Below are 21,436 nucleotides of genomic sequence, written 5' to 3' on the forward strand. Positions count from 1 at the left end.
TTCTCTCTCCTCATCCAGAGTCTCGAACTCCTTCTGGTATGAAGGTAGGGCTTCAGACCGATCCCACAAATGGAGCTGGGTGCCCTGCTGTCTCATCTTGATCCAACAGAGCAAGAGTTCTGTGATTCCCAAATAGGCAGGGATGATAACCCCCAGTTGGCCTGAAGCAGCTACAGATGAGACTTCCAGCCCCTCTGCCATCCAAAAAAACTTTTGGGATCATGTCTCTCAGGGGGAAATGAGTTAGGAGTTTAGGGACATCAGCGTGGTGGAGGAGGGGTACAAGAAAAATGCCAGGTGGAGCAGGGACCAGGGGTGGAATCGAGCAGGGTGACCACCGGATGGCCAGCATGTTCCCCTGGCCATCACCTCAGCAAATTCTGTATTCTAATTAGGTGAAAATAAAGTCACCACTAGGAACAAATGGGGCAGGGTCTCCCACCGGGCCTGCAGGGAAGGTTCAGACCAACTCAGGACCAGACTGGCTCAGACTTGGAGCCTTGAGCCACGCTCTCCCCGAGGACCGCTCTGCTTTAGGGAGTGAACTCTCAATAAATCTATACACCGGCTGCATCTCCTTTGTGTCTGTTCAATTCTTTGAGACTCCACGAACCTGGACCCCAACTGGACCTTCTAGCAGTAGCATCGTCGTTTTCAGCAGTGGTACGAAGAATCTGTTGTTGCACAGACCACGTCACAGATCGCTGGAGGGAGCCCTGGCACAGAGCAGGTCAACTTTAGGTAGAGTGGAGTGAGCGCTTTGTAATGTGTTTGTTACAGAAATATTTCTACCAAAAGAGACAATCTCCTGCATGAAACACCAGTAAACAGGTCCACTGGCGGATCTCTCAGGTAAGTGAAAAACAACTCTGTCTTCCAACTCAGTAATTTGAAAATGGAAATGTTATTGTATATTACAACAAAGAGAGTGCCACAGAAGTGGGACTGGAGTTGAATAAATAGCCCAAAAGAGAACTCCCCAGTAAGGGATGAATGCATACCATGAAAAAGGTCAGCAGAAGCGGACAGGGTGTGGGCAGACCATCCAAAGGGTACAGGTTGGGCAAAGGTACAAATAGGACTGAATTAAGAGGGAAGAGAAAGCAGCATCACGAATCTAATTTAAACACAGCAGGTTCTAGAAACCAGCAAGGACTCACAGTTGGGAAGAGTCATGATGTAAACTTTGTCATGATGCAGTAGTTGTGAGACGGATTAGATGGGAGAGGGCGAGGAGGGAAACAGAGGCTCTGCAGTGACGGAACAGCAAGAAGAATACTTGAAGGGGGGCTGCCAGCAGTGAGCTGGAAAACGCCTCACAAAACTCAGAGGACTTAGCTGGGAAGGGGAGTCTGATTGGTCAGACTCCCAACCACCTGCGACCTGCGGTCTTAGACAAATGACTGGTGTGTTGCGAGGGGCCCTGGGACACGGGAAAAGCCAGGGCTCTAGGAAATGTTTTCTTCCACAGCCGCATCCGAAGCTATAACACGCAGTGCTGAGACACTGGAATTATTACACAAGGTCTGAACGTGTGCTAAACACACTGGATTTTGGTATTAGGTCCAGTTAAAGCAAAACACAGATAGTATGGGGAAATTTTCTTCATTTTTAATTTACAGCAGAAAGAATATAAAGCATTCAGAAAACATTTTCCATATTTTAAGGGCAATTCAAAACATTTTGCATGGTTTCCAGCAGCTGAGTTCTTCAACAGATCCATTGATTCAATGATGCTTTACATGCACAATTACAAAAATAAAACTTACAAAAAAGAAGACATCTAGACTAGTTTTACATGCAAATCTCAGGGACCCCCCATTGGGCGCCAACTACTGTGTGGAACTGCCATAAGCGACCGTGCAGCCAGAGAGGGGTTCGTGTTATTGTCTTTATTTCGTTCACACAGTACAGCTGATTTCGAATGGGTAACAAGAATAGCAATTAAATCTTCAGGAGACAGAATAAGATTAGCTATTAATTTTATAATGAAATCCTACTCCTGGCACTTGGGAATTCAGATTATCCAAGAAAGCTGCGCTTACCTATCATCTTATATTCAAAATTAAGATTCACAATCAAGAAAAAGCGGTCAGAAATGCTTTGTTTCAGTGGAAGTGCGCTTTTCACCTCACCTAGGATTCACAGTTGGAATAGTAGGTTTTTAAACCTACTTCCTATCCCCTCCATAAGAACCGCCTAATTCTATTAAGTCTCTATCTTCCAGAATTTTCTAACTTACTCAGCTAATTATGTAGATGTGAAACATTAAAAAAAATAAATAAATGTGAGGGTCAAAGCAAATCCACTGAGGTCATTACTCTGGTCAAAAGATCCGTTATTTGTACCATAATAAATGGAATAAATGTATCCAAATTCAGTATTAATATAGGATATTCTGAAAGAGCTGGCTTTCACATTCTGTTCCCACTTACGAATGCATTGTGTGTTCCTAAATCACTCAGTGTCCTCTTACAGATCAAACTGCGTCAAACAATGGGTGTTTGGGGACTGCGACAGCTGCAACATAACCCACACGTTAAAAACAGAATTGAGTCAGGTCAGTTACAAATGTACAGGTGGCTACTAGCTGTGGGGCTGTCACCGTTGTCAAAGCTGATCACAAGCAGAAAGACATATACTGTACAGTAATTCGAGGTTGGCAGTGAAAGGAAGTAATTAAAAAACAAGTACGATTATAGAAAAGGCACCAAGAGCACTGACCCCAGTCTTTACCACGATCGTTTTGTATCGACCTTCCTTCCAAAGACACCAGTTTAAAAGCTTATTTGTGAATATTTTTAGGCTTCACAACAAGCCTTGAGTTTTAACTCACAGCTGGCAGCCAGAAACAAGTAAAACCACCTCAGCTTTATACCAACTGATCTCAGACTTAACTGGGGGGTTTTCAACTGGCATCAGCAAACGCAAACTTCGTTCTCTCAATTTGACGTGAGTAGTTTAATGTTTAAAAGCATCAGATTTCTTTGGCTCCTCATTATGTGGAGAGAGTAACACGTTGTGGCATCCCTACGAGGCCGGTCTGCGTCTTTTTCACTTTTAGGTATTTTTTGTGCAATCTTTGTTACATTTTCTGATTTCCAGCGGGAGATATGAAAACGTGACGTTTCTCTACTTTTCAGAGTACCTCTTTTGTCAGGTTTTGATCGTTCTAAGTGTTCTTTGTTGGAGTGAGTGGATGGTGTTCAGCTATATACGGATTCATTTTATGATTATCTGTTTTGCAAAAGTAACTTAATTTTCTTAAGCAATATTAGCATTCACATTACTTGGCACCATTGGCAAAAAAATTTTAAATAAAATAAAATAAACTCCTGGTAGCCAAAATTAAATGTAAACATATCCTTTTTTAAGTAATGTTACTCTGCCTTTTTTCCTAAGTCTAAATACAGTAGCTCTTTTTTTTTTTTTTTTGCAGTTTAGTCATGCTTTAGCAAAATGTTCTTCTAAAGAACATTTAAAATAAAGTACTCTTATAGTGAAATAAAGTTTTTTTTGTTTCATTTTACAGACCATAGCCACTAATGCTTTGCTTTTGTTCATTTCTTTTTTCTTGATTTCATGCACATATCTCTTTGTTTTAATATATACAATATATACAAACAATACATCCACATTTTTTCTCGCTCATTCAGACAAAACTATACAAATAATTTTATCTTGCCACGTTATTGACCTTTGTGAATAAAATATTTAGCAATTAATATAATCCCTTTCAAATATTTTCTCGCTTTTCATTTCTACCTTCTATATATACACAGAAACCACTTAGTTTGGATGAGATAGAGCCAAAAACATGGGATTACTGGCCAGAACGCAGCACCACACTGGTCGTTTAGGTGGTAAATGTCCAGGCTAGGTTTATGATTCCTCGGAACGACTAGTTTCCAAGGTCACTAAAAAGGCTACATGCTTTACCAATTCTGAAATAATTCTCATTGCACATGAAAGTAAGGCAAAAAAATTAAAGTGCTGAACGTGAGAAAAGGGACAAGATGAGTGCTATCCTCGCAGGTTCTTGGGAGGTGGTGGGGACAAGAACGTAAATTTAATTCTGAGTTGTTTTTCATTATTTTCCATGCATTACCCGTTTACCACACACCCGCCCCTCTGCGAATCTCCACAAGACATTAAAAACCTGCAGATTTTAAAAGTTGCATTAAGTGTGCTGAGAGATTAAAACAAACGAACAAACAACAAAACAAAACAAAAATTAAACAGTGAAGGAAATGAGAACACACGGATCCAATAAAGATTTGTATGATCTAAGCCCTCCACTGAGAATCAATCCCAAAGATTCAGCTTCTTGGAAATAACCGACAGGGGCAGGTTCAGCAATCTTTTTTGTTGCTAGTGTATCCCCACCTTTTCTTAATCTATATTTTTGGTATAAATATTTGTACAGTTCCACACGATGTTTGAATACAGCCCTATATGAGAAGGAAAACGGCTTCCTCCCAAGAGGAGGCCTCTTTCAGTTCCTCCTGGTGTCTTGTTTTCTATGATCCAACAGAAGATTGAGTTCCAAGATGTCTTGCTGATCAAATTAAAAGTTGTCCATGAAAGTGCAAATGCAATGACCAAAACATTCCTGTTAAAATCCTGCAGCTGATCTCCCCAAAACTGCAGAGGGATTGTGTGTGCGTGTGTGTGTGTGCGTGTGCGCGTGTGTTGTTGTTGCATGTCTCTGCTAAAAACAGAAATGAAAACAGTCTGAAAAGCAACGTCACATTGCTAAGGGATGCTGCTGTATGTCTTCAAGTTCCTTGGCCTTTTTCAATTCTTTCACTCTGGAAGAGAAACAAAACAGAACACCAGGCGATAACTATATAGTGAAACTGCGACCAGGCAGAGGAAAGGGCTGTTCCCCTCCCTCTGAAATGAAAAGCCAAGACAAAACCCCTTTTGAGGACAGATGGCAAAGGAAATGCCTGTGACACTGTTGGGAAGAACATCCAAACAGGAAGCCTCAAGGTGGTTTTAAAAACAAAATCCTAAAAACTTTGCCCTATACCAGGTGCTCCAAGAGCAGTGAGAAATCGAAGTCTGTTTGTTACATGGAGTATAATAATAATATGCTCATCGTGGAAAATTTCATTCAAGTAACTTTCTTTTCACCTGCTAGACCACCATGAATGCCCTCTAATTTCATGTGATGTCAGGCAGGGGAACTGAACACCTTCTTTTAGCTTTGGATAGACCCGGGGATTGAACTACTACTTTGCTCACAGGCTCCGATGCTAGTGACCACACAACCTGCATGACTTCAATCTTTCCTTCACAGAGCGAGGAATCTGATTTTCTTACTCTCCTCTCTTTGCACACTGTAACCACAAGGGACGTTCGGGTTCCTCTCAGAGCTCCCAGATGGATGGCAGCAGGGGGCAATAGGGAAAAGGCACTTTCTACTTAGACATACTGTAGCAAACAAATTTAAATGGAACTAGGAGAGGCTGAGTTATGGGAAGTTCCCATCAGCTGAGTACTAATTATCACCTCCAATCTATATTGTTAATGTAAAAGTTTGCTTTTTTTTTTTTTTTTTTTTTTAAATGTGGTGTCTGACGTGGAGGGGTGTCAGAAAAGTTGTAATCTGTAGAAAATCTCTGTGCTGACCAAGGATTACAAGTTTGCCTTAACAGAATGGTCAGATGCAAGCCAGTGCATGCTGTGCACATCACAGTGAGGAACTACAGACCATGTCATGAGATTTGTTTCCCAAAAGTGGGTGTGAGAGGACAGTTTCAGCCAAACAGGAGCAGACACCTGCCCTCTACCCCAGCAGCAGGACTGGAAGCACAATTTGATATGGGCCTACACTGAGGTTGATGATTTCAAACACTGTTTCCTCATTCCCTCAGGGTAAGGTCTCTCCCATTATCTTGTTATACCAGTAAATTAAAATCTTAAGATTCATGCTTGTTTACTGCTTGTTTACTTTCTAAATAGACTCTTGATAGCACTTAGGCAGGGAGAAAAAGCATTCTGGAAAAAAGTGGTAGGTTATTGCTGTATTAACATGTGCTGGGAGTCAGAGGCTGAGGCGCCAAAAGCAACCGAAGGAAACTTAAATTCACCACCTCCAAACATCATTTCTGAGTATTCTAAAAAGTTGATAAAATCTCTTCAGAGAGAAGATGCTCTCTTTCAGAAGAAAAGATATTTCATTTTACTGTCTATGCTAAAAAATATTGTTTGAAAACTTGCTTATTTGTCTTACTTTAACATATTCTAAGCCCAGCTTAGTCTTGTGTGATTTTTACAGATGACAGTGACAGACCTGTATCTCCCAAATGATTGAATCTTTCTTAATAGCTCCATTTAGGACAAACTGCTATGTTCATAAGTAGATCTGGATATTAGTTTTAAATTTCATAATTAAAGGTACCATGGTTTATTAAATTTTAGGGTAATCTGAGTCATAATACAGTATAGAATTGTGCATCATTATAGGTCCCTAATTTTGGACATGCATATTAATAAATGGCTTTTTAAAAATTGAAACATGCTACAGTCTGTGTTCAATTTTTAAACATGCAATATCTATACTAACATCCCTTTGCTGGAAAAATGCAAGGCATGCACAGATGCCAACTTTACTTCCGGACATGCAATATCTGTACTGTGCAGACCTATTTGCTGAATTACCGCAAAATGTGCATGCTACTTCAAATACTACTGTTTTTTTTTTGTGTGTGTGGTGCTGGGGATTGAACCCAGGGCCTTGTGCTTGCAAGGCAAGCACTCTAATGACTGAGCTATCTCCCCAGCCCACTCAAATACTACATTTTATTTCTGCACTAGCACAGAACTCATTCACGAATATGCAACAGTGACTCCATCACTGATAAGATTTCTAGAATTTAAAGAATCGTTAAGTTGAAAATCTGATAGTATAAACACAGATATCCATTCACAGTTTTTCTAAAATGAACAGGAATGCTTTAAGAACATTAAGTTCATCACTGAGATGAAACAGAAAAGAGAGTGAATTATAAAGAAGTGCTTTATGCAGTCTCATACCAAAGAATCTGTAATCAGCTGGTCAGGGTAGGTAGCACTTAAAACATTTTTCTTCTAGTTAAAATGGTCACATTTGTTTTTGCATTTTTTCCAGTTTCTTTTCACAACTAACTAAAAGATTGACTAAGTGTTCACAAGGTTTTTAAGTTACCATATAAATACTCTGCTAAAATTAACGATGTCCTCACAGACCACTAAGTTAAGGAGTGGGCAGAGCCACACACACAAGGTCCACGGAGACAGGAGGACAGTCGTTTTCAGATTTGCTTTCTGGGCTTCTGTAGCTCCTAGAGCTCTGGGAGAACCTAGTTCTGAGTTCCACCACGGAGTTACCAGAGTGAGCGAGCATCATGAAGCACATCGAGTGACCTAACTGACGGGGCAGGGTGAGGAGCAAGGGAGGACTCACGCGGCAGCAGCCACATAGGTCACCTATTACCGCCGCCTCGACGCCTCGCTCACAGTGCTGCCACCCTACCCAGACTGATGAGGACTGACTAACCTGCCCCAAGCCATGCAGGCAGCAAGCAGCAGAGCAGGGATCGAGCCCACGGTTGTGTGGCTTCGGGGTCTTCAGTTCTGCCCTTCCAGTACCTGCTTCTAGTAATTTTTATAAATTCTTACTTTTCTAAAAGACTTATAGAAAACATGTATTTGGAAAGTTTCTAGAATATGAAATGAAACTGACAACAATATTTTCTCAATTCTGAGATGTTGTACTTTATGAGACCCTATGTTGATTTAATTACAATGTTGTAGGTTACTAAGACCCCAACATAACATGTAATTGATTTATAACACGATTAAATTCAGAGTCATAAAACATGTATAAATAATGTGCTGAGAGTCAAAGAAGCTTTTAAACTTTGTTCTCTCATCTGTGATTCACAGGCTGTGTGATGTTAACTTACCTCTGAAAGTTCACGAGAAATTGAGAGACACTCACTCTCCGCCCTACTGAACTCATACATGGGGTTTTAGGTTACCTGAGGGCAGATTGTTAGGATAAAACAGGGTGCCTAATTTTTGTTTTAAATCAAATGACAACTAGAGAGAATGATGTTTGAAAGTTACATTGCTCCAAAGAAACAGAAAATGAAGCAACCTGGAAAAACACCTGGTAGGTCAGAGTCTTTGGCCGATTCTAAGAAACAGGTATTTCCACGAGAGTGTTCCAAACAGTTAACTGGCTTTGCCTTATTTTCAGTCAGGGACGTGATTGATCATTATAAGGAATATGTGAACAAAAAGCAAATCTTTACTGACAAGGATACATAATAAAAGTGTGACCATTATCATCTTTGGGTGACTATCCTTGCTTATTTGTAGTTACAAAGTTTACTACAATGAATATGTACTTCTTTTATAGTAATAATTATTTCTACCTTAAAGAATGTTTAAAAGAAAAGATTTATACTTTGCTATCCATTTGTTACTATTATGTCTTGTCAAAGTTGTGTTCACAGGACATAAACTGAAAAATCAGTGGAGGAAAAAATTCATTTTCATAGACCAAAACCAAATTAATCAACTAAACTGGTTTCATTGATATTTACCTATGTTGTAAACATATTTTTCAGTACATAAACTTGGAAAATATTTGAAATGACATTAAAAATCCAGTATTGTGATCATTGCACTGATTTAACTTACAACACAGGTACTCAAACTGTTGAGTTATGCAATACAAACTCAGTCAAGGGTTAACTGAGTTTTTGATATTACAAATGTGAGGCTATGAAAGAACTGAACCTAAAATGTCCAGGTTATCTTAAAAAAAAATTCCATCATAATGGCACTTACTTCTGAATCCCATCATATAGAAGACAGGCAGATCTGTCTTCATTAAGGTCATAAAGACAATTAATGCTAGGAAGCTATGGCTTCTATAGTTGCAAGGCTACTGCTTCCCTAAGAAGAGTTGTGTGGAACACATTTCTGAACCTCACATCAGTAACTTAGAAAATACTTCTCATATTATTAGTTTGGAGTTACAGTAATCAGACCATTCAACTATTAAAATTAAAGACAACCCAGGATTACCCCCAAGCATTCTAGGCTGAAAATAACCACCCTGGGATACTCTGGCAGTCTCAACAACAAAAAAAACAAAAACAAAACAAAACAAAAAAAACAGGTGCATCGTAATGTACTGAGGTGATGTGGTAAGCAAGAGCACTGAAAGCCAGCAGAAGCCCACGGGTTTATTTCCATCAGACGTCCAATGGTAATTCATGGATAAATGGAGTAGGCCTGCTTCAGAACCTTGTAGCAAACAATGCTCCATGGGAAAAGCATAAGGCAAAGCCGCTTCATTACATCTACTCAGTAATGCTCAGCCAGAGGAATGCTTCATGAGTCAGTGGATTTTGGCAGGTATATTCTTGCAATGCTGGACGTCAAATATACAGGGCAGCCCAATGTGGCTTTCTGATTAGTTACCTGTTGCTCTGAGAGCTGCAATAGCTTGTGGGGAATTTAGGAAAAGAGAGATCTTGCCATTTTCCAGAAATTTCATTTGGATTGCAAAACAAAAAAGACAGAGAGGCCCAATAAGAATGACACAGAGCATGTTGTCTGCAATTTAACACACACCACTGTGTTCCAAAAATATTCATTTCCTAAAAGAGGCAAGTGAGACAAAATTACTTTGGAGATTTAAAATACACCCTGGATGAACATCCCACACTCACTTCTCATTCCTCATGGAATACACGTGCGCCACTTGGAAACTAGATTTCAGGTCATTTAACTAAACAAATATGGTGTCACATCTGTTGACTTTAGCCCACTGTCTACTTTTCTCAAAACAGTGCACTTCCAGGCATTGCCAGGGAATTGTCTCTTCAGACGACAAAGCAAAAGGCATGAAGCATAACTCCCAGAACTTGGTCCCGGCCACTGGAGACATTTCACAGGGCTATTCTCGTTTCTCAGCTGTTGTGCTGAAATCACTACTTACCAAGATGACTGTCAGCTTCTGGAGAAGTTAATTGTTTGCAAAACTGGCTCTCAAATACAGGGGAAATCTGTTGTTTGAAAATGTGTGCTCAAAATGTGCTATTCTCCTTCCTCCCAATTAGGGTTCTTTTATGTCAGGAGGACAGCTGTGCCCACCTTGCCTGAACATGAGTGACTAGGTTAGCAATTTAAGAAACAGGCTATTTAAATAGCAGAATTTCCACTGCTGATGGTAATCTGCAGTGACTGTAAAGTTTATAAAGCCCTTTTGCAGAAACACCATCTCATTCAGGGAAAGGAGGAATTTTTCAAGGAAATCTATGAGAACAGTTTCTACTATACATGAAAAAGAAAAAGTCTTTAAGAGAGAAATGGAAACCATCTTCTACCCAAGAAAACAGGCTCTTTCTTTAGGTCATGAAGTCTCAACACCCTAAGGAGTCTGCTGTGTAACACAAGGACCTGCCATTTCCTCTGCTTCTGATGTGTCTTGGTTTTTCTGCTGTAACAGTGAGAAATACCCCCCTCAGGTGTACTAAGTACTAAGTCCAGTAGGAAAGTAGTATTTTTAGCATCTACATTTTAAGTTTCCCAAACCTTAAAAATCCTTCAGTGGTTTGCTGAAGTTGGGTTATCATCTGAGTTAACTAAAAGAATTAAAATAGTTGGTTTAAGTATCTCCCATGGGTAACTGCCTCCTAAGTAGACAATTATTGTGTCTGAGACAAAAACAAAACATCCCTAATTATTTCAGGGGTTTGGTAACTTTATTTTCAGTTACTGGATAAATCAGGGGCTAAGCCTGAAGGAAAGGCTGAGAAAACCTCGGCTGGACTTGGGGAAGAACGTGCGGAGCGCCTTGGGGCCCTCGGCAGGCAAGGACGAAGGTTCGGGATGCAATGCGGCTGGCATGCTGCTGTGCTGAGCCGCTGTGCTCCCTTCTGAGGAAGGGTAGCGCCTGCCTTTGGATATCCTTCTGCTCATCATCCCAAGGGTGTGGGTGGATGATAGCGTTTTACAAACACAGTGCCACAAGATTTAATTCTTAGTGTTTTTTTAAAACATTTTTTAATATTTTCAACTTGCCAACCTTAAATTCTTAAGTATGGTGTATTTAAGAAAATAAGTATGTTATCTTTTTTTGACATAAATTCCAGGAATATAAATCCTCAGAGAATGCTCAGTGCCCAAGATTTTTAACCTGGGGACCACTAGAGGGAGTGCCACCTCGACTTCGGGGGTGGGGGGGCATCTGACTGGTGGTCACACAAAGCCACACACCAAAGCTGCCCCACAGTTAATGTACATAAACGTTCCCACACCAGAAGGAACTCACACCTCTCTGCTCCTCTCTCCCAGACACCCTGAAGACTGCGCAAGGCAGCAGGGATGTTACCAGATTTCAGCTCTCCAGGCATGGGCAGGGGCTCTAGAAGCTCACAACAGAATGCAGCAGGTACTAAAGAAATCAAAAGAGGACTCTGGCACTGAGAGACACCTTCAGAAAAGGTTCTCTCAAAAAGGCCCATGAACATACCAGAAACTAACAAGAGTGCAGAAATAACCACTTCTGACAAAAGGTCGGCCCCTCGTAGCAGGCTCTGTGAAGCGCACTTAACACACAATCCACTGCCACCTCCAGTTAAATCGAGTCCTGGGCATGCATCTGTTCTCATGGAGTTTGTTGGGATTTTTTTTTAATGGAAAGAAACATTATCTATGTTTGCAGAAGTGAGAAGGAATAGAGAGAGATGGAGATTCTTCTCTTATATTTTAAGCAGAGGAATCTCTGATCCAGCTCTGCCACACAGGAAATGTCCCAAAGGTAAACAACTGTCTAATAGTAAAAAGGATTAACTAGTTAACAAATGTAACTGCCTTTTAATCTTTTAATTTTCAAAACAAATTCCTTCTTCAGCAACTATTCATGGTGTAAAAGCAGATAAGACTTTAAATCTTATACAAATAAGTTCATTGTTCAGGAAAAACTTATAAAACTCAAGTCTATTACCAAGTTGGCAAACTACAGACTGCGGGCCAACCCTAGCCCACTGCCCATTTGTGTAAATATAGTTTTATAAGAATGCAGTTTTGATCATTCTTTTATACATTGTCTATCTGTGTAATTCTACAATGTAAGAATTGTATAGTTGGAACAGATTGTATGTATGGCCCAAAAAGTTGAAGATATTTACTCACTGGCCTTTTAAGAAAAGTTTGCCAATTCCTGGTATAAAATATAATGAATAAATATTAGTAGCAATATAACTAGTTAGATATGAATGTCTGCAGAAACACTGAAATTTTAAGGTTATTTTCTAGTCCTAGAGACTGAACCCAGGTATTCTCTACCACTGAGCTGCTTCTTCAGTCCTTTTTTTAAGAGATTTTTTTAGATGTTGACAGACCTTTATTTTATTCTCAGTATACATGGTACTGAGAATCAAACCCAGTGCCTCACACATGCAAGGCAAGAGCTCCAAAACTGTGCCACAACCCCAGACCCTTCTCCAGCCCTTTTAATTTTCCATTCTGAGACAGGATCTTGAGAAGTTGCTGAGGTTGGCCTTGAACTTGTGATCCTCCTGCCTCACCTGGGATTATGGGTGTGTGCCACAACACCAGGCTACAAGTTTTGAGATTTTTTTGAATTATGATCTCAGAAATCTTAAAATTAACCAAAGTATTAGTGCAAGGCTAATAAAAACAGGGTGCAATTAATGTGGGTGATAAAGACAGTCACCCCCTCTTAAGACTATATAAGAAAAAACCTTATCAAATTCATCTAAATTCAAGTCCAGTGTTGGTAAATCCTTTCCTAGCTTTTACAAAGCAGCTTTCTGACACTGAACACTTTTACTGTAACTAAGATGTTTTATGGCTTCATCTGGTAGTGACTCTTGTCACACTTACAAATGAGAAGCATGTTCTAAAACCCTGGGAATGCCAACAGTGTCTACTGAATACCTACTCATGATAACTTATTGAAAATACGAATTCCTTTGGAATAAATATTACTCCCTACTGCAAATGGAACACACAAACTTAAGACCCTTCCCTACATGTTCTTTATTCAGCTTTACCCTTTGCTACTGGGGGTCTGGTCTGCTCACTATTTAAATGAATGTCCGAGGCTAGCTCTGAAAAGGCAGTTTTCCACACTGACTTACCTCATGGCACAGCACAGGGAAAGAAATTACAGAATGGAACTACAGGAGTAGGGTCCCCAGGAAGCAAGGATTCTAAACAAGAAGCAGACTGGCTTGAAAGAAAGCCTAGTACTGCTGAGCGAGCCTTCTTGCTTTAGGAATGTTGACAAAGCAGTAGTTGAGAAGGTTTAGTACAGCAAATTGTTTTAAAACAAAACCCCACTTGCTTACTGTTTTCTTAAAAGGCAGCTTTGCTTAGAATTCCCCTTGTAGCCAGCCACGGGTGTCTGCAGAGGCTCCTTCCACCCAGCCTAGCATGCCCTGCAGCGGCTTGGAAGGTCCCTCCCTCCTATTTACTCATGCATCTGTACAGTTACTGCCTGTGACTGTTCTTCTGCTGTATAAAATAGCAGTGTTAGTAATTAGGGTTAGTTTTCTTTTATTTCATTTCATTCAAAATGGATGTGAAACTTACTGGCATACCTAGGCTGCAGCCCCATGCAAGCAAGCAAAAAGCAAAATATTGAAAATGGAAGATAAAGATAAACTGGCTAGCAGGCAGCTAAACTCACCCTTTTGTACAGCCTATGGTCCACCAGGGGGCTTTAGACAGTAAAACAACACCAAAGAGCTATTAGCATAAGAGGGTGACAACAGAAATCTTATCAATAGCTTTAATTCAACCAAAATGAGCATAAAATGGTTTCTTCTAGGGGAAGAAAGAAAAGGAGCGCGATGGTGGGGTATTGTGAAATGAGCAGGTAGAAAATTCACCAATTTATCTTTAAGTCTTAAAAACACTGGGGTTACATGACTTAGAAATGGGACACTTGTTGATTAGAAGACCACTATCTACCTACCTTTTCAAGAGGTGCCGTGTGAGGTTTTCTATTTAATATAGACTTTAATACTTCCAAGGGACAGTAAACATGACAGTTTCTCTTAAAATAGTATTAAATAAACCAGAGTAGAAACAGGATTGTACACTCCTAGGAAAAATGCGAGTTTAAACAAACCTCTGAGATAGATGTTCAGGACTTCTTCAAGCTCCTTCACTAAATGAATTAACTGAATTTATAGAAAAGGGAAGTAAATATTGATCTTTAACAGTCAGTATTAAAATACTGCATATATAATGACTATATAAGGATGTTAAACTTTGCCTGTATTTTTCTAACATCTGAACTATTAAAAAAAACAGTCCATGAGAGTGTCTATTTCATTCCCATCATGCACACTCAGGGCCCATGATCTGATGCTCTCTTCAAAACGAACCTTGCTGGCTTTCTTATGGCATTATGATTTGTTAAGAATCTTCAGGAAATTCTTCTCCACTAGTTTGCAAAAAGGGAACTCTAAGAGCCAAGAGTGGAAGGGTTCCTTTGTTCCGCCTACCTTGGGAGGCAATCTTTTATGAACGTATGTACTGTTTGAATATCTAACTCTCTCAACTCACCCACTATAAACACAGGACACAGGAAAACAGGACTTGGTCTGATTTTTTTCATGCTGCATTTCCTATGCATGTATTCAAAGTTTGAGAGCATGACTGGAAGCGGGCAAAGCAGAGTACAAGAGCAATGCTAAGGTGATTTCTTAAAAACAAAATCTCCTGGAAACCCTGAACTGCAGCCTCCTGAGAGAAGGTGCCTGCGTGATCCCCCCCCTCCCCAATCACAGTCTACTGCTCTGTGCTGGGCGGAGTATCCTGGATTTTTATCTTGCAGGGAGAAGGCTGTGAACATTCACGAATGTAAGGAAAGGGGCCTGGAATCCTTGATATTTTCACCAAATGAAGACAGTCAGCTCTTTCATTTGGTCATAAGCACTCTGATGCCAAGTAAAAGGTATGACTGGAGACAGACCACTTCTTTAAGGCTTACAAACTGATTTCATTACATTCCAGCCATACCCGTAGTTTGATGTGTGTTTCCTAACAGAAGTTCCTATCTCAGCATGTTCATTTGTTAGCTCTCCTGGGATAAAAAGGCCCCACCTGCTGCATGACAGAGAACAAATGAGCTGCTGAGGCCCACAGGGTGAGGACCTGAGCAGCTTCTGCCACACTGGAGCTACAGAACCCCATGCACCCCAATGAAGCTCTTCTGGAAGTTTTTACTATTGTTAACCTACCTGCTGTGCAATTTCTTTCTACAGCTACATAAATGCATTCTTTTGTTGATTTAGGTGAAAGTACAAGTCACCAGTTAAACCCTGCTAAGTCTTTAAGGCAAATTTTTCCAAGTTAGCAACCAGATGGTCTTAAGAGTAAGAAAAACTAAAATGAGGGCTGGGGATATAGCTCAATAGGTAGAGTGCTTGCCTTGCAAGCACAAGGCCCTGGGTTCAACCCCCAGCACCGCAAAAAAAAAAAAAAAAAGAAAGAAAAAACAAAAACTAAAATGAACCTCTTAGGAATCAAACTGAACATGAATACTTGGGCTTCAGGCACCAAGGAATAGGAAAAGGGTTAAGACCATATGAAGCCTGCTTTAAATCTGCGGCCGTCAGCTGCACAGCTCCTGATGCACAAAGAAACAACCCAACCACAAGGAAGGTCACTGGTGTCTGAGGCTCTGGTGGCCCCCAAATCCCAACCTGGAATACTATCCTCTGGTGGCCCCCAAATCCCAAACAGCACTGCTCACCAGCCCACAGAAGACTAATCGAAAACCTAGTTGTCACAAAGAAGGCTCGAGACTCTGAGCTCCCTGAGGAGGTGCTGTCCCCTCAGAGCGGGGGCACTTGGGTGCACTTCTTGCTAACTAAAAATGTAGTTGGGACCTCGGATATCTGTCACTTCCTGCACAGCTTCACCTCAGTGGCTTCCTGCTCTTCATCACTACTAGCTTCCACTGACGACCTCAGAACCTGTTAGCTTTCCTCCCTCCAGCAGAGGGCACCAGCTCTTTGATGAAAATTAGACACCAGAAAACCTGGACAGCATTAACGGTTTTCTTTTCTTTCCTTCATGATAACAAACTTCATTTATGTTCTGTTTTGATGTACATTGTAAGAATGAAGAGTTGAGACCATGATGCAAAGTGACATATGAATAATAAAGAGAAACTTGAACTGAAAGCTAGTCCGACTAAATTATACTCACACCCAAATCAAACAGAAAACACTAGCATAAATGTGTTTAACACACACAGCCAGAGGTCTGTACGGTTTGCAGAGCTCAATGTGGTGCCAAGTTAACAAGCTCTATTATTCTATCATCATTTGGGATCTTTACCCTGGTGTTTGCTGGGGTTTTGGCTTTGTGCAGAAGTTAGCGAATGGTTAAGAAGGTTAGGGCTGTTTAATTATTCTTGATGAGTAAAATGCATAGACGAAGGTTAACATACCTGTGGCGACAGCGACGTAGAAACCTCATTATTTTTCGAGCAGCCTGGTCCTGCTTTTTGGTTAGCAAACTGCTCCTGAAAAAGTCAGAATATTAAATTGTCACAGAAGGGTTCCATAAAGCTTAATATGCAAAAAATTAAAACAGGTGAGTAGTGGCAGGGGACTCTCACTGAACAGCTCAGGCAGTGAATCCAGCAGCATACACACAGGCCGCTCACACCGCACAGTCTGGCGTGGCCAGGAGAGGAAGGAAGAGGGACAAAAGCCCCTTTTTGCCCCCTAAAGTTCTCAGAGGACAGAAGACTGAAAAGATGATGTCCCTACAAGTTCCACTACAACTCTTCATAAGCCATTTCATGGGAAAAGGCACTGTCATTGCAGACTTGCTGTTTAGAGCTGACTGGCTGGAGTTGGATACCTCTTGAGTTACTCCCCACGACCCTCATGCCCTTTGCTCTGCTCTAAGTGGCATTTTAAGGCTCAACCCTAACTTTTTTCCTTTGTCTTTTGCGCAGAGCTCTTCAGCTTAGACTGCTATACAGAGTGACTGATGTCTCTTGGACCCCAAACTTTGGTCCTGCCAAATTTTGATAAAAGTTGAAATTGGCTGATATGGGGATGGGGTGGACAGAGGGGCTCAATGGACAGAAGGAGACACAGCACAGGTACTGCTTGCAAGGTCTCCACACGCAGGTTCTGAAAAGAAGGAAACCCTGGATGCCTGGGCTCCACACTGAGCCTGGTGTAGGAAGGGGCAGCCACTGGACCCAGTCGGGGGGGCCCTTCCTGTGCACCTGAGCTTCTGCTGCACGATGACCGCGGTCCGGCGAGCCTGCCGTCTCTTGCCACACTTCTTGTAACTCCGGTAATACTTCTGGATCAGAACGGCAGCGCGCCGGCTCTGCTGGAACTTTTTTTGTTCGTAGTAACTTCGGAATTTGCTCTGGATAAGGATGGCCGCCTGAGTCATCTTTTTATAAAGTGCATACTGCAGGGGAAACAAGAGTGAGCAGGATGGTAACACCGGGAGCTCTGCAGAGGGCAGACAGGTCCCTTCCTCCCTTTCTGGGCCTAGGCCTATCAGCAGGGGCTTCGATCACAAAAGAGGCAGATGGGGACTCTTTTCACCTACCTTTCCAAATGTAAAGCACTATTTCGAGGGTTGACTGCAAATAATTTATTGTTCTGCAATGTGTTTTTCCCCCCAAATACCAAATATTCTGCACTTCTTGAAAAAGATTTTCAATAGCAAAAGCTGAGCATTTATGAGGCTTAGAGCATGCTGAAAATAAAATTTTGAGTGTTTAAGATTAATATTAGCTATCTGATTTGGAAACATTTTTAAGTCTTTTTATGCCTCCCAATTCCCACTATATACAGGATCTACCTAGCAGTCAGCTTCTGATTGATTTCTAACTACTGTTCTGTATGATGAATTTCTGATGGAGTTACAAGGTCCCAAATACAAGGCTTATCATGAAACGCTGACACCTTTAAGCCATTTTATGCTGTAAAAGATTAACACTCATCAGACCAACGGTGGTGAAAGCAATGAAACGTGGAGGGTCGTCAGAGTGGGGACTGCTTGAGCCAAGGCCAGCTCCCCTCCACCCAGCCTGCTTCAGGGTAGTGATGGGGGAGGACACAGGGGCCTGCGTGCTTGCCACTTACACTGTCAAGGCACTGTAAGTACAGGGCTCACCATGGCTGAAAAATGTTTTGTCCAAATTTCTAATGGAATAGAAAATGAGTCAGGGGCAAAAGGTCACACGAAACCTTTTGCATACAAGAAGGCACACTTACCATTTTAAGGAAAAATGTTCCTCAGAAAAATCCCTGCACATGCCTAACTATGTCCCTGGATGTATGAGGTGGGATGAGGGACAAAACTAAGCATCTCAAGATGCTCAAGAAACAGGACCCCTTTGCAAAAGTCTTTAGTCTCATCTGATCTTTACCTTCATTTTCACTGGTCCAAAAGTCTAAGACAAGAACACTGCACCCTACTGAGCCTGCGGTCAGCATCACCTTGGCCTGTACATACTGCACGCTCAGACCCTATTAGGCCTGTGAAGCCCACTGTGGAAAAAGGACATTTACTTGGTGGCCACTGGGCTCACAGTAACTGGCTCAGATGGACTGACACTTGCCACGAAAGTGTCCCATTATGATTAATGCCAAAACCCATCCCAACTGAATAACCACAGGGTCCCAGAGGACAGGCATGCTGTGGCTAAGTGGCCTGCAAGGAGGCTAGGGGTTATGTCTGTTGCAGGATGTGCCATCTTAATGGCCCCTCTGGTGGCTGGTGATGGGTGTGAAGTTTGTGACTCTCGTGGAATGGTTTGTGAGAGGACTTGGTGTATCATTACCTTCAAGGCTATCCATGTCAGCTTGGGGGAAAAACAGAAAATACAAGATTAATGTTAGATTGCCGAATATAATGAAATGAAATTAAAATCAGAACCAATAAAACTCCCAACCAAAAAGGAAGAGAAAAAAAAAAAAAAAAGCAACCTGACTATGTTAATGCCTTCCATCTTCCAAGATCTGTCATATAGTTGTCACTATTTCTAAAAACAGTGCCTGCCTTCCACTGTCCTCACTGTTGATAACACTTCTTTGGGAGGGAATATGTTTTTTAAAAAAACAACTTATCCCCTGCTGTGATGGCAGACTCGAAGCCTCCACAGCGTGCCGCTGGGCTCACAACAGAGGCCAGCGCGGCTCCCTGTTGCACAGCTACAGGGATGTGGTGTCAGCGTTTGCACAATAAACCTTCATTTTCTGGGATCATGAACTCAACTGGCTCTGAGCTGGAGACATTCCTTCCCTGCCCCATTGCTATGGTTTAATCACAAAGAGCAAATGGTAACCCGTAGCAGAAATCAAAGCCCCTCACAGGAACAAGACAGCGGGACCCAGACCACTATGAGATTATCACACACCTTTGCATTGATCAATCTCCAAATTAAAATGCAAAACCTACCTGAAGCACAACCTAATAAAAAGGTTCTAGACTCTAAGCAGTTTGAGGATTAGAAAGTCTTAATATTTACTGAATTTCTCTGAGCCTCAGATTCTTTGTAAGATGGAAATGAAGCTGTTTCTTTGAGAAACTTCGAGGGTGAACGAGATGGTGGGCCTGCAGCACCCAGCACACAGGTGCCCCACGAACCATAGGCCCCTTTCTTATCTGGCAGTAGTCACCAATCCCACAGGCTGTTTGGAGATAGTAATCCTGTGTGGAAGGGACCTGCTCTGTCCTTCCTGCACCTGCCAACTAAGATGAAAGTAGCCTGAGAAGTTCCGAGCTTCTTAGGATTCTCAAAGATTTTTACAATTCTTCATTTTAAAAAGGATAAGAAGCAGCTAAATGGAAAAGGGCCAAAGACTATACAACATATATAATTCAATGTCCAATGGAATGGCCAGCACTGACCTCCTCCCAGAGCCATGTCAAACTCTCTGGAGTTCCTCAATTACTATGCAGCCTATGAAATTACTGGAACATCGGTCCTCACTTCAAACACAAGTAATTCCTTGTATTAGAGGGGTATCTCAGAAAGCTGATAAAACTAAAACTAAAGGTCCAGATTTTGAACACAAGTTCTTTTGTGGCACAAGCTGAACTGCTGATTGTTTTGTTTTGTTTCCTGGTCCTTTGGGTTTTAATTACGGCAATGCAAATCACGCCTACATGGTGTTCACTATCCAAACTGCCCACCAGGTCCTCAGAGGCAGGTTCTGCAGGGAGGGCCTCCTCCTTTTGTGATGCAGACTGAGGTTTACCTGTTTGTACTTTCTGTAACAACGTTGAATGACCGCAGCGGCCACTTCCTGCTGTTCCCGCAAGGGCCGGCCCTTAAGGTAAAACGAGGGGAATCATTAATGGCCTAATGGTAAGACTGTCAGTTTTCTAAGAAAGTACACAGAACCATCATGTTATGTAACTCAGACCTGAGAATCCCAGTTTACCAAAACAATACACTGATCATTGATTGTAAATATAAATAAACAGAACTATTTGCACATTAGGAGGCCTAAAAGTTATTCATAACATATTAGGTATTATACTGTTTGCTTACCAGATCTCAATAGTCTTTCTTTAGATAAGCCTGACCACTTTTGGTTCAATGACTAATAGCTCTTAACACCTTTGTGGGAGTGGAGGGCATCCAAGATCCCTTTAAGAATCTGCAGAAGGTTGTGGATCCTCTCACCACCAAAACTGCATATACAGAAGCCTCACCACGTAATTTAAGGAGTTCATGAGCTGCCTCAAGGCCCCAGGCCTCTGGCTGAAAATCCCTGCTGTAGGTCATAAATTCTTTGTGATAAAGGTATCAACTTGCTTTGTATTAACCAAGTAAAATATCCATACCATTATCAATAGTAAGTAGAGATGGTGACAGTTGTCTCACTACTGGTTTTACTTTACTAAAGCTCCTAAAAATGATTAATAACCTAATATGATGTAATTAATAACTTTCCATAAAAATGCTATAAACCCAGAGGTAAAGGAACTAGGTGTCTCAAAATAAGTAGCTGAGTCTCATCTCTGCTCTCTGATCTTAAGAAGGGGACAACATCAAGAATTTTCCATTTTACCTTGTATTTCCGGAAAGCCGTCTGGACAAGCCTGGCAGCTTCATAGAGTTCTCTCTGTTCATGATCAGACAAGGTGAGCTGAGCAAACTCATTCTCTACCTTCTCACTGGTGGACGCACTCAGGAATTCTGACCAGTCTGCCGCTGAGGGAAGGGTAGGTTTCTCAAAAGCCATTTCACTGACGGGAGAGCCTTCAGGGCTCAAGCTGGTATTAGAAGAAGGGGTCAGAGGCTCGTTATACGCACTTCTGAAACAAGAGGAAAGGAGAGAGAGGGGATGACTGACTGGCACAGTCTGTCAGCTAGGAATAAATGAGACAA

General features: G+C 41.4%; 1 protein-coding gene across 12 annotated transcripts in view; it reads right to left on the reverse strand.

Annotated features, from left to right (window-relative positions):
- Nucleotides 1–1,589: 1,589 nt before the first annotated feature.
- Nucleotides 1,590–21,436, reverse strand: part of Camta1 (calmodulin binding transcription activator 1) — a 772,653-nt gene continuing 752,806 nt past the window's right edge. For 6 of the 12 annotated variants that reach the window (XM_047559178.1, XM_047559169.1, XM_047559176.1 and 3 more), the window contains 6 exons: nucleotides 21,117–21,363; nucleotides 20,298–20,369; nucleotides 18,878–18,898; nucleotides 17,300–17,493; nucleotides 16,505–16,579; nucleotides 1,590–4,811 (listed from right to left, as the gene is read on the reverse strand). In XM_047559178.1, the coding sequence (XP_047415134.1) occupies nucleotides 4,748–4,811; nucleotides 16,505–16,579; nucleotides 17,300–17,493; nucleotides 18,878–18,898; nucleotides 20,298–20,369; nucleotides 21,117–21,363 (673 nt within the window). In that variant the 3' untranslated portion in view covers nucleotides 1,590–4,747. Of the gene's footprint in view, nucleotides 4,812–13,726; nucleotides 13,758–16,504; nucleotides 16,580–17,299; nucleotides 17,494–18,877; nucleotides 18,899–20,297; nucleotides 20,370–21,116; nucleotides 21,364–21,436 lie in introns of all 12 variants that reach the window. The other 6 variants (XM_047559180.1, XM_047559166.1, XM_047559185.1 and 3 more) reach the window with 3 other exon arrangements.

Source organism: Sciurus carolinensis, chromosome 1 (assembly GCF_902686445.1).
Source record: "Sciurus carolinensis chromosome 1, mSciCar1.2, whole genome shotgun sequence".
NCBI classification, from domain to species: Eukaryota; Metazoa; Chordata; class Mammalia; order Rodentia; family Sciuridae; genus Sciurus; species Sciurus carolinensis.